This window comes from Gobius niger (genome assembly GCF_951799975.1).
Source record: "Gobius niger genome assembly, chromosome: 5".
In the NCBI taxonomy this organism is placed as follows: Eukaryota; Metazoa; Chordata; class Actinopteri; order Gobiiformes; family Gobiidae; genus Gobius; species Gobius niger.
The window spans coordinates 17,314,056-17,327,757 of record NC_136856.1 but is presented as its reverse complement, the minus strand read 5'-3'; the positions used below and the strand labels follow the sequence as shown (position 1 = coordinate 17,327,757).

At 40.1% G+C, this 13,702-nt stretch overlaps 2 protein-coding genes across 3 annotated transcripts in view; both read left to right on the top strand.

The window, feature by feature from the left end:
- The window catches only part of pofut4 (protein O-fucosyltransferase 4), a 327,876-nt gene that overhangs the window by 171,273 nt on the left and 142,901 nt on the right, over nucleotides 1-13,702 (top strand). The window lies entirely within an intron of this gene.
- Nucleotides 1-13,702, top strand: part of nlgn3a (neuroligin 3a) — a 171,574-nt gene that overhangs the window by 55,485 nt on the left and 102,387 nt on the right. For both annotated transcript variants that reach the window (XM_079556764.1, XM_079556765.1), the window contains one exon: nucleotides 7,025-7,174. In XM_079556764.1, the coding sequence (XP_079412890.1) occupies nucleotides 7,025-7,174 (150 nt within the window). The remainder of the gene's footprint in view (nucleotides 1-7,024; nucleotides 7,175-13,702) is intronic.

The window sequence follows — 13,702 nt, the reverse complement described above, 5'->3', positions numbered from 1 at the left end:
GTCAGGAGTCTTAAATATTATACGGATCAAATTATCTATCCGACCTATATATATATAGGCATTATATATATGTATATAATGCCTGTGTTTAACTCACAAACACACTATGCAGTAGTCACCTTCAAATAAGGTCATATCTTCCAGTATTTTCTGAGATGTCAGCATTCATACTCTAGACATGAACTAAATGTATACAGTCGCTCTGCCGTGTATGAATTTACTCTACAGTCTCTTCTATCTACAGAATGGCATAAGCCAAGATGACCACAACACATGGATAAATTTAGCAGTGGAAACTAAAGGACAAGAAGGATGGTTTCAATAACCAGTCGACTGCATGAACTGTATGCACAGGCACATGTCTTGGGGCTGGCAGGGATAGTACAGGCCATTTCTGGAATCTAATTGACCACCTATGTGCCCCATTCAGAGCTGGTACGACTGAATATTATTTTGGCATGACTAGCCATTCAAAGCACTTCATTAGAATAGTAGTAAGTGCAACTTGGCGGTAGTCGTGACCAGTGTTGCCCCAGAGTACTCCTTTAAAGTAAGTAACTAAATTAGATTACAAGCTATTATTAGTTACATTATTTTATTTTATTTATTTATTTATTTTTTTGAAAGATTACCTTTTTTTATTTAATTATTCAAAAAGACCAACATAGACAAACTAACACCAAGCAATTACAGAACAACACAACTAGACAGACAACACAGCACAATGCATTCCAAAAAAAAAAAAAAAAAAAAAAAAAAAAAAAAAATTGTCACAACATCACATCCCCACCTCAAAATGCAAATGACAACCAATTTTGCCAATACTTTATAATTATAAAGCATTATTGAAAGTGCATTTTAACAGTAACATCAACAATGCTGCCATAGATTCAGAATAGTGACATCTTTTCCATCTTTCTCCTCCTCTATTGTTGTCTATGTCGTGAGTTGCCTTCATGCTGAAAATTGTTACATCACTCCACGAGACACAAGATCTTTTTTTCCTAAGGGGAATGATAGAATAGTAACTCACAGTGACTTGGAAAAGTAACTCTAATCTGATTACTGGTCTGGAAAAAGTAATGCATGAGAGTACTCATTTCTGGGGGGGAAAATAGTTAGATGAGAGGAACTCGTTGCTGGCATCACTGGTCGTAACAGGGTAACCTCTATGGTTCTGAGATGACTGTGGTTGCTTTGAGGCAGGTTGGGGCACCAGCCAGCTGCAGAAAAGTGTTGGAAATGTCTGTGAAAACATCAGTGAGTTCTACAGTCTGTCAGTCTAAAACTTATACACAAACATATGCAAACAAACATATATCACAGTGTACCAGACCGCTTGGCTTTATGAGTTTAATTGTCTATTCAAATGTTGCATGAAGTTGGGCCAGCCCCAGTGGCAACATAGCATCTATAGAAAAACAATTAAGCCCTCCCAAAAAAGTGGAAAAGGTTTGATCATGGCTCTATCTATGTAATGTGACAGTTTAGTGAGCTGTAATAGCTTTATTTTTTTTAAATGTATCAATTTGCATTCATCTTTACCAAATTAAACCATCAATCCATCATTACTTTTTCCTCATGTTTTTCTTTTTCCTAATCAGTTGTAAACATGAATGGGAAATAATTTCCCACCCTTGTCTCCAAACTGCAAAGGGAACTCTAATCCATCACAATAGACTGTTATTCATAAACAGATGTACGCACACATCTTGGAATTTTAGCAATTCTAGTAAGGAACTGTGCTGTATCTAAAGAGCTGCTTACTGCTGTGAAAACATTGTTATTTATAGAAATTGTACTTTTATAGTCTCTGTCTTTTACCACAAGGCCAAGTGCTGCTATCACATATTCCCTGACATGTGTTGGACTACTACAACCACAGGCTGTGGTGGTGTAATTACTTTGTTTTGAAGGGAGCATTCTTGATAAAGCATATGCACTTTTTAAACAGGAACATAGCCGTAATGGACTTGTTCTAATCCGACCATGACACCTGAGCTGACAAGAGCACTTGAGTAGGTGCGTGTCCTGTCCTGCCATTTCGAGACATTGACACAGACCACCCCCGCCTTCTCCTCAATCCCATCGCCCACTCAGACCTCCCTCATAGTCATGTCTCAGGGAGTGTTGACACAGCCCATGCCACCACACTTATCACCGATCGCCTTTGTGCTCGCAATGAAGTGTCAAGTCCAGTATAGTGCTCAGCGTCAGATACATATGACCGACTGTTGACAACAAAGTTTGAGAGGAAAGTATTGTGTGTTTGAGGAGAATTTGAGGTGAAGAAAAAAATAAAGAGAGACAATATGGGCACTGTGTGAAGGATATGTGGCAGCAGACCTCCTGGTGAGTTTGACTGGAGGCAGAAACACTCCAGGCACACTCCTGAGTAAGACCTCCTGCTGGTCCTCCAATCAGTCCAGGCCCACAGTGGCACTCTCATGAAGCTATAAGCAGGGAGTTTTGCCAACCACGATTCTTGATGTGGTTTATATCCAATGCGTTAGAGTGCAGTCATTTACATATTGATTGAACACTGCCCTACCTGATGCATGCCTCTTCAATCCTTGAGACTGGCCCGAGTAACACTTGGTCTGTTTTAAGTATGCTGTACAGTATGTTACGAATTATCCTAGAAATGTTCCCATTACTGCATGATTGTATTTTAGTTACATCCATATTTTCTCATTTCAGACTTCAGTGGTGCACTAAGCACGCTTTATGTAGAATATTGCTCCTCTAAATCTCTTTTTGTTTTGTTTACTCATTGTTCTTTGATGCATATTTTGACATCTGTTTGCAACTTTAAATTCATTTTTTCCTTTTTAACACAGGTACCACTGCACCGGGGACTTGCAGCCCAGAGAATCAACAGCATGTTAATATATAACCTTTTAAAATTCAGTAATCAAATTTTATATACATTCTTTTAAATATCTATGTTGCTTTGTGTCTAATGAGTCCATAAAATAGAGCAAAGGTTTGGTGCGACCAAAACAATGTATGCATTTCACCGTGATTTGATTCTGAAATGTTGTAAATGATCTGATTCATGAAGATGCATTTTATATGTGGGTATTGTACTTGTTTTGCAACAGTCATACCTATTACCTATTGACTGATAAATCTAGATTAGGGCTGCACAATATATTGCCAAATTATTATTAGTATTATTATTGCAATGTTAGATGATGCGATATCCATGTCACAAGAAGCGACGATATTAACAAAACAAAGTCAGTGAGGTCTTCCATCTGATTGAGACTTTATTTAAATGTGATTTTCATTATTTTCCCTTACATTTTAGATTCAATTGAAAGTGCTGTGGTGAATAAATGTAAAATATCCCAATAATATATCGCTATAGATAGTAATTTTGACTTATATATATATTGTGCAGCCCTAACCTAGATTTTATTTGCATATGTGCATGAACACCGGCTATGAAAACCTGACCTCTGCCTGAAGTTGGACAGTTGGTCATTAAGTATATCAATGATTGGCACTGAACACGTCAGATACTGAGCCGACACTGTAAAGCTACAGTTTCTTTTTTCATACGGATCTAACTGTTGTCATCGTGACCCAATGTGAATCAACAAAAGAGGTGACTGATAACACTGACATGACTAATCTGTTTTTTCCTCTCCTCTCTTCTCTTTATGTGTTCCCTCACCAAAGGATGTTGCAATGCTGTCCCTCAGCACCTTTTCATCCCATGCATCAAATAAACGCGCGCATGGTGTCGACTGTAAATCCCATTTCACTATAAAAGAGCGCTCTCAGATACCAGCGAGATAAAGGCGAATCATAAATACGTCGCTTCATTTATAATGCAGGCTATTGTTTTGTTTCTAAATGTAATGGGGCCGCGATCAGCTGAAAGAAGTGTGTGAATCGAGGATGAACTCTGCAATGGGGGTTGTATAGAAAATGCATTTGCGTATAGCCTATAGCTTGAGCATATTAATGTGATTGGTGATAACAAGCAGAACATACAGATGAGTAGATCCGTGGCGAGTCAGTCGCCATAGCAACCTGAATACAACTGCATCTCCTGAAACTCTGAACTCATTACACCCTGCCCCCCTCCACCCAAAAAAAATGAAATAAATCATCTCACACCACTTGTACGTCTTGCCATTTTCTCTTTAGCGCTTTTTTTGCCCTGCCGCCCACTTTTCATTTTCACCACTCTCGGGCTTATATGCAGGCAAGGGAAAATGAGACAGTGAGTTGTCCGGCAGTGGAAGGAGGGGGAGAGACAGGGCAGACACTGTGAGTGAAAGCGATACAAAGTCAGGCGTAAAAGCAGCGAGGAGAGAGAGGGGGAGAGAGATCGGGAGTAGAGGCAGGAGTGAAAATGAGAGGGCGCTTTTCGTCTTGTCTGCCCAGCGCACACCAGCCTGACGGTAATTCTGTCTATCCCGTCAGACAGAGGGACTCCCCCCCCCCACCCCCCCAAAAAAGCTGCAAAAGCGCCTTTTTCCCGCTCAAGTGTCACTCCACCTGAGAACCAAACTGTAAACCTTCCGTTACGAAAGCGTTTCAAGTTCAGCTCCAGCCTGTGTTGGTGTTTTTTTTAAATATATTTATTCATTATTTACCACTTCAAGCCAGCTCCCTCAAGTGAGTAGTCATGTTGATGTGACAAATACATTTCTAGGTAGCAATTCCCTGTCCGTTAAGTCTTGCCCAAAATTGAAATTGGTTGAATAAGCCTCTATTTTAAAGTTTGTACTAATAGCATTACTGCAGTCACGTCTAAATACAGTCATCGGAATCAATTATGCATTATCAAGAAGGGATTCAAAATGTCAGGAGATTTCCTCAGCGGCTTCGGATACACAGTAGATATCCAAGTGTTGAAATGATCGACATATCCAAATAGATTTGCATTTTGCCTCAACTGTTGATCCAAAAGGAAAATAGAAAATAGAAAAATTCAACTGGCCGGTAGGACCGTGAGCAAAGAAAGTGTGGCACATAGATAGAGTGTGTGTGTATAAAAGAGCACAGGAGCATTGTGTAATTAGCCGCTATGCAATTCCCCTATCACTGTGGGGCCAGATCAGCCTCCTCGGTGTGTCAGACTACCTCTCGTTTCATTTCCTCTAATGGCTTTCTACGTGTCTATATTGGGAAGTGTATACCAGAGGGCAGGACCAAAATAACCCTCACAGTTGGAGGTAAATAACTTCTGTGATTGCCTATAATTGTAATTGTTGTACTTAGCTAATTAAGAGGATAGTTATTCATAACAAAGACATGTGTTTGTGTATAGTTAGGACAGGATTGCAACTTCATTAGTGCATTTGCAATGGTGGAAAATGCAGATGTATGTGACTAATTGTAGCTTAGTGTTAAAGTTGTGTCATTATTCGTGACCATGATCTACCATCTACACTGATTATCCTTATATGACAGGCTTTAGGTTACATTAAAGGGGCTACATGCAAGTTAGCCATTTTGTACTCACTACTGCCACCTCAGGTCATACGTGTATCTGCACCTTCTATATTAAGCTCGTGCATGACGGCACTTCGGACCCGAATTAACACCTTTTTGAGTGACAGTGCAGGATTTCAGGGCCGTTGTGGTGAACAGGTCTGGGCTCATTCTACACTTTAGGACATTCTTGAAACATGTCGGGGGAGGAAAATACTTAATTTTAACATTTTTAAACTCTGTATAGTCCCTTTAATATAAACAACTCTCATGAAGTGACCTCATCATTACAAATATGTTAGATCAACTATTTCTTAAACTAAAATACAAACACTTAGCTTTAGCAGTGGTTATTTTATTGTGTTAGTCTTCTTTAGGTATTTCTATCAAAGTTTCTGACCCAGGCTTGATGAGTTTTGGTTAGCATTAGCATGGTTGTTGCTAGCTCGTCGGCTCGGGAGGGACGGTCTGCTGCGATTTTGTATAGACCTTTGAGCTAGTTTCTTGAAAAATACAAATAACCCTAATCCTAACCTTAAAGTTAATCATATCCCTGGCCCTTGCCTTAATTTGTGTTATGGAATGTCACGTTTTCACAGCAGACCGTCCCTCCCGAGCCGACGATCTAACAACAACCCACTAGCATGCACCCGCTAGCTTTAGCATGCTATTGCTAGCGCTGCATTTTGCGCGGCGATTAAATTCTCCAGCTTTAAAATGATATACAGCATGCACATATTCACTTAGATGTAGGTGGTAAAAGTTGTGTTAAGGCGTTGAGAGGCAAAACTGGTATCGGTTCAGATATTTGTAGCTGATACCCGATATCGTATTTTTTCCAGTATAGAGTTCGGGAAAGTCTACAGTTACCAGGAGATCGGCCATCTTTGCAGCTGTTAGCATACATTTCCATTGACTAACATTAGCTAAAAACAGTTTATAAAGCGGAGAAAATAGCCGTGGAACAGCTCCGTTAGCTGCTGAGTTACTGCTGGTAAATACATCTAACTCCTCCTGTGACCAAAACAGTGAAGATGGCGGCCGCGACACAACCATCTTTCACCAAAGAAAAAAAAAAGAGTGGTGCGCACTGAATGGGTGCTGCTGCCGGATGCTCTCTCATCGAATGCAATTTCTCCATCTGTGAGATCAATAAAGTACCATCTTATCTTATCTTATCTTAACTCACTGTGGTGTCCAAGTGTTTTAATGTGTCATGTTTAACTTCTAAAATCTCCATTAGCTTACAATTGCTGGTAATCCCATAATGCTTAGCGATATGACGTCACATTCCCAAACTCTATTGGCTCTGATATCCGATACCAGTGTTGGATCGGTGTATCCCTAGTTATAACAGTGTAGCTTGCGTTAAGTTAAAAATTAAAGTTCATTTTACTTTCGCAAAGCCCTACTCTATGACCCGCTGGTGTCTGGGAGTTAGCTTGGCCATTAGCTTGTCTGTGTGTGTCCTAAACATAATATTCCACTCTGCTTTGACCCTTTTTTTTTTTTGCTGAGGACTTCACCCAACAAGCCAATGAGCATGTGTTAACCATGGCCACTCTTGCAGACATCCGAGACACTGGAGCCAAGCCGGTGATGGTCTACATCCACGGGGGATCCTACATGGAGGGGACAGGCAACATGATCGATGGCAGCGTGCTGGCCAGCTATGGAAATGTCATCGTTATCACTCTCAACTACCGCGTCGGCGTCCTTGGTAAGCACCCTCTTCCTCTAGAATCCTTCAAGGACTTTTTTTCTGGGGCATGGTTAGTAGGTCGCACGCTGTAGGTGCAGAAAAGATTGTTACAGATGAGGCCACGTTTTAATGTGTGGCGCAAATTTAGATTAATTGAGCGCAGTGGAAAGTGGGCTCATTGTTGTCGTGGCCGCAGTTTAGGAATAAATTAAGAAATGACTGTAATAACTTCAGAGCGGGTACGGTGTGAGAGCGGAGAGTGCTACAGGGGAGCGAAGGGGTTTTTCTCGCAGACTTGTGGATGGTGCAGATTGACTGGCGCAGCTGAATCCTCTTTCAGACACTTGTGTGAAGGAGAGAGAGAGAGAGAGAGAGAAGGGAGGGGGAGAGGAGGGCGAGGGAGCTCCATGGAAACAGCTGCAGCAACACAAAATGGAGTTTGTTAGCACACTACCCGCGCTTTGTACCTATTCCATCCATCTCTCTGACACAGTTGATTTCCCTAGCTCGCATACTTTTTTTTTTTTTTATTTTTTTTACATTTAGAGTGCTTGGCCAACAAACACTTACTGGATATAAAATGAAATCTGCATGTTGTCATTTGCATTCGCTGAAAACGTTTCAGACTTGGCCTAAATGGATGGCAGGTGCTAACGCGCAGACTGATGAGGCGGCATGCTGGAGGGTTTTTTCCCCGCTCTGAACAAAGCAGATATGAAAACTATTTGTAATAGCTTCAATTTCAAAGTTAATTTTACAAATAGGCCGCTAGTGCAGATGGTGAAATGGAAGATTATGTGGCTTGTATTGTTGTGCTGAAGAGAACGGAAAGAGCAGATGTGTTCTTTGTTAGCAAAAAGTGTGACACGCTTTGCTTTTAAAAGTAGTATTTTTTTTCTCACTGATGCCCAGATTGTGAGGTTTGGATTATTTGCCATGACCATATACTGTGCTTCTTTGTTTTTTTATGTATTTTTTTTTTTGTGTGTGTGTTTTGGTCACGCTGTATGTGAAGTGCTCATTGTTAAAGCATTGTTTTTCTCCTGATAAACATGCTTGAGAACGGCTCACTGTTAAAAACCCATCTGTTTAGCCCTGGCCTTTGCTCTTTATTCTTTTATGTTGCACATTTTATAACTCTATTATTTTCTATTGCCGTTTACAATCCTTGTTGAGCAGCACCACGGGCAGATGTGGTTATGTTGTATTGATGGATTTGTGATTGTGTGTAGTTGGAATTATGCCCCCATCAAGTCAACTACATACAATGTCAACTGCTGAATGATGACTGCGACAATCCCAAAACAAAAAAATATATATATATGAATATCTAAAAGCGCCACTAATCAGGGCTTAGCCAGAGTGACTCCCCAGCCGCAGTGTTTTGTGTAAATCTAAATAACAAAGTCATTATGCTATCTTTGCATGATTTTGCATGTGAGTTGCACCACTTGACAGAGAAGTCATTTTTTCCCCTAAGGCTTTTGCAGAAGAGCATTTGTCAACCTGGGCATTTCTGGTGTGAGCTTGGTCGGGACTATCAATCCCATCTACGCCATTGTTCATCTTGCTGCTGTTTTTCATCGGTGTATCTTTTTAACGTACAATCCGTGGTGTATTATTTGTAATGTGTCATCCACAGCCAAGGCATTGCGGTACGTTGCTCTAACCGCCTAAGCTGGATGTGCCCTTTGCTGTATGCTACCAGCACACACGTCTAATTCAAATTCATGATCATATTTCTTTCATGGCACTTCAATTATGAGTCAGATGTGTGTATGTTTTTTTTTTTTTTTTTTCACGGCTGGCACATTTTTACTAAATGTCACTCTACGTGCACGCACCCCCAGATGCCACGTACTAAAAATATATTAAAAAAAACACACACAAGTAAGATTTTCCTTGGCAAAAAATACAGTGAGAACCAACGTCGGAGACAATGCTCTCCTCTTTGCCCTTTCCCCGGCAGCGATTCTGAGAAACAAGACGAAGTGAAGCATGTAGTGGAGCGATAATGTCCATCACTGTAGCGTGGTCTGATAATCTCCCTGTGGTGCTTTAGACTGTTATTACACATACACGCGCACACAAGGCAAATAGCCAAGGCTGGATAGCGAGGGATAGATTGCATGATGGGCCAATTTGCACTAAGCTGACTGAAGATTTTCTCTCATGAAGCCATACATACTTGACAAATCATAATTGCATGAGTTTATTTATCGTTGCCTTTAATGAGCATGATACAGATATGAGCGAGACATTACATTGTATAAGACCCATCCTGCAGTATATTGATGGGTACTTATCCAACTACATACACGTACTGTGGTTACATGATGTACTACATAGGAGAAAGTGACTCAGGTGCCAGACTAGTCGCCTTGCATCCACAACATTAGCATGCATTTCATACTGTGGTGTAATGGAGAGTGCAAGTGAGCGAAATCGGGTGGTCCGGAAGGTTAATTGTGCAGATTGTTAGCCGGGTTCCCATCAGTCAGTCTCAGGGCAGCTGTGGCTTTAGAGTGTGCCATGAATCAATAGTGCAAAGTAAAGTTATTTACAGTTCATATCTATTACTCTCAGACCCCTGGTGCAAACTGTACACAATAAATGCACAATGATGAGGAGGGGGTGTGGGGTCATAGGCCTTGAGTGAATTCACGGGCAGGGAAGCGAGAGAGTTCAGCTTCACACTGTCTGCTAGTCGGCTGGACATGGCCCAGAGAGTCTGTGGGCTTTCATCTCATCTCGGACCTTCTTATGAGTTTTTATTTGTTATTATTTATCAACAAAGCATACAATAAAATACAGATCATTATGACACAGAAAGGGACGGAAATGATTGAATTACTTTAAGTTGTTTTTCTGTGTCTTAATAAAGGAACAGCAATTTCTTCACTCCAAAAGAATTCTGAAGATATTACTGCACGGATGACGAAGTGCTCCTAATGCGTTATTACGCCGTACAATATAGTACCCCTTTATAATCGCTTAGAAAAATCATCATGTTTACTATACTGGGATCATGTAACTACTCACGTAACCGTGTTTAAATAGGGAAAACATGGAAGAGCTTGGTCGCTTCTGACTTCTAACTTCTAACTTCTAACACCCCTGTTTGGGTCCATATAGGAATATGCAGGGAGATGCTAACAACATCTTAGAAATTATATATATTGTGACCAGTGTTGGGCAAGTTACTATAAAATTGTTATATATTCTATATTAGTGATTACAGCTTTAAAAATATAATGTGTTTTTATTACAAATTACTGCTTCTAAATGTAGCTGAGTTACTTTGAGTTAATTTTGGCAAAATATAAACTAAAAATAGTAATAATGCCACCGAACAAAAGTGCATTCAGAGATGTCCTTCTCCTTCGCTTTCCCCCATTCTCTCGTGTTTTGTTTAGATGACATTAACTACAGGCTGCAGATCTTATACACCAACCAACAACTTGATTTGTCATGCTGTATTTATTTGAGGGGAGTTTGGCAGTTTTCCATTCATACATTTAAATGCATCTGTAATTCAAGTGACTTGAAATGTAATGACTAATATATTGCTGTGTTTTGTGGAAGTAATATGTTGTATTCCTTAGTTATTGAAAAAAGTCATATATTTTTGTATAACATGTTACTCCCAACAGTGATTGTGACCCCACTGAGTTTGTCGCTAAGCTACAAATGAAGACTACGTATACCAGTGGCAGCATCATAGTTCAGTCCATGTCTACTTTTGCACAGACAGCACTGTGTGACGTCATTACATTTACTTTAGAAAATAAGATAAAATAAGATAAACTTTATTAAATGAATTTGTCTTGGGCTACAGTGCCACTCGTCTTCAAACAGCGTACATACATCTACAGTGTCTCCATTAAGTTTCTTAAAAGTGTCCGAGAAAAGCATCTTAGATACTATATACGATTGAGAAGTGCCACAGAAGTTGGAACGAAGGAGATCTTAAAGCGGTTTGTGTTATGCCTGAAACTGAGCACTAATCTGTGTACGCTCTCATTCGTACAGGAGTTTTCTATCATGGACGGAAGTTTCTAAACTACCACAGATGACGGTTTAATTATTTTTTGTTAAACACTTGAGCAACATTAGAGAAACAACGTTATATGCTGATCAAAACCCTTGTGTCTCCACTCTTTTGTTCGCCTCATGTGGGCCCCCCCCCTATGTGGTAGAAATGAGCGCATGAATAAATAAATAACTGCATATTAATGAAAAATGAAAGCTCTTTTAATTAGCCTGCTTAAAGGGATGAGGGAATAATGGCGGCCGAGTGAATTAGACAAGATAATGAGTTTAAAGTGAACGCAGACAAGTCAAACCAGGCTCCGTGCCACTAATACACTGTGACTGTGCTCGCCCTCCTTGAGCAGTCGGAATCTGACATTAATAATGCAGTAAACACCTTGACAGGGTGAAAGCCAAACACGTTGAATATTTCACCATTTTCCCACAAACAATACAGAACTCTCTACAAATTGTTTGTGTGAAGGGTTAAAATGTTAAAATGGACGACACAAAGTTGCCTTCAGGGAGGTTTTATTTATCTAAGGCCATTAAAGATTTGATGTCAGTTACATAGTATTGCAGCATTAGTGCATTTCAACAGTTCATTAAATGGGAACAAAATTATAGATATTTGGTAATGTTTTTTTTTGTTTTCCATTAGCAGAGTGCATTGCTATTTCTCCACTGGTTTTTCGCCTTGTTTGACTTTGCACAATGATAGCGGTACTTCCAAAATCCCCCCTCAAAAAAAAAAAATACAAAACATAGAAATGAATTTGAATCGTTGCAATGCTTCTTCCGACGGTGACAAAAGTTTTATAATTGTGTGTACAGAGGACAGGAGAAAACCCCTTTGGAACAACTGTGAGCCCACTCCGAGGCACGTAAAGTGTGGTATAGACACAAATACGGCAGAAAGGAAGCACGGTGCGGAGTTGTAACAAGTCTTTAGTGATTTGCCAGCACTTCTGTTCCAATTAAAGAGCTGTGAGTCTTCATCCCCTGCAGCCAACACCTGATTCACGTACCATAATTATCAGGCCACACTTTTCTTGAGGACTCATTTGGAAACTTTGATATTTCAGACGTTTGCAGTTTGTAAGATTGAGATTTCATCTGTAATTATTTATTGACCCAACTCCGAGTGGTTATCAGCGGATGGTCCAGCTGTCCTGTTAGCATCAGTCACACCGGGCTAGACTGCGGTTTGTTTATAGAGACCGGTGTTTGGGTTTGTTCATTGATCAGTGTGTGTGCATGTGTGGAGCTGTGTGGAACAGTGAGTGGCGGCTGTGGGCGTGCAGCTCGTGGCCGCGCCTCTCTAATGATGTGTAATGAGTCCCAGTCAGAGGGGAGTATCTTGTATCACTGCTCTTTACAAATATAATTACTCACTGGCTCTCCAGAGCATGTCAATTTCCCAGTCCATTGGGGGAGGGGACTTAATTACGAGTTTCCAAATGCATTAAAAATTAACAAAGGCTGCCACTGAGCCAAAACCCAAGGTGAGATCCCTCATCTCGGTCAGGCTTTTTGAGAGGACGGTCAAGTACAGTGTGTACTTGTCAGTACTCATTGGACTTTTCACCATATAGTGTGACCTCTGATGTCTATCTCACATATCTCTGGGATCACAGCCACTTTATGGCCAAGCTGCAAAGGCTGTCACCTCAGTTCACTTCTGATATTGGCTCTCCTCCATTACTTTGACCAAATTGAGTTGTTTTGGTTATGCACTGATATAAAAACTACACAGATTGAGAAATATTGTGCGTCTTCCCGTATGGACTGGATATCTAAATGTTTTTCTTTCCAAATTAATTGCCAAACAAAACCATTTATTCATCCTATTAATGTCAGGGAGTGAGGGACTGAAGTCATGTTTTCTTGTTCCAGTCTGCAGCTTGTTGATGCTGCTCTTCTACAAATCACTGCCAACAAATTAACTCCAGCTCCAGACGTCTGGCTGCAGTAGACAGAGCTGATGCACGCTCCATTGTTCCAGACTCCTCTTCAAGAAGTTTCCTCCGCAGTGCTCCCTTTGAAACTGTTGATCACTGAATGTGGACAACGCTGAGCTGGAAACTGTCCTTAGAGTTCACTCGTAATTCATCAGGCCTAATATACAAACATCTTATTTTAGAAGCAGTGCTTAAATCAGGTCATTGCAAAGGTCTATGTTATATAATAAAATAGGAGCAGTATCCTCCCTTAACTGATTTATTAGTCATTACACAGCAAATACAATTGAATTACATAAGTCTATAAAAGGTCAGAGTAATGACGCATTACCAAGATGAACTGTAATCTAATTAGTTCATAAAAACTAATGACATTTGGGTAATATATTACCATGGTAACAGCTTCCTTAACAAAAACAGCATGTAGGTCAGTTAAGATTAACATTCATGAAGCTAGATATACACAGTTTTACATATTGGCAATCATAATGTTGTTTCTTTTAATTTCTATTTATCTATTTGTAGTTTGTGAGGTCTCTGCACATTGTTAGTG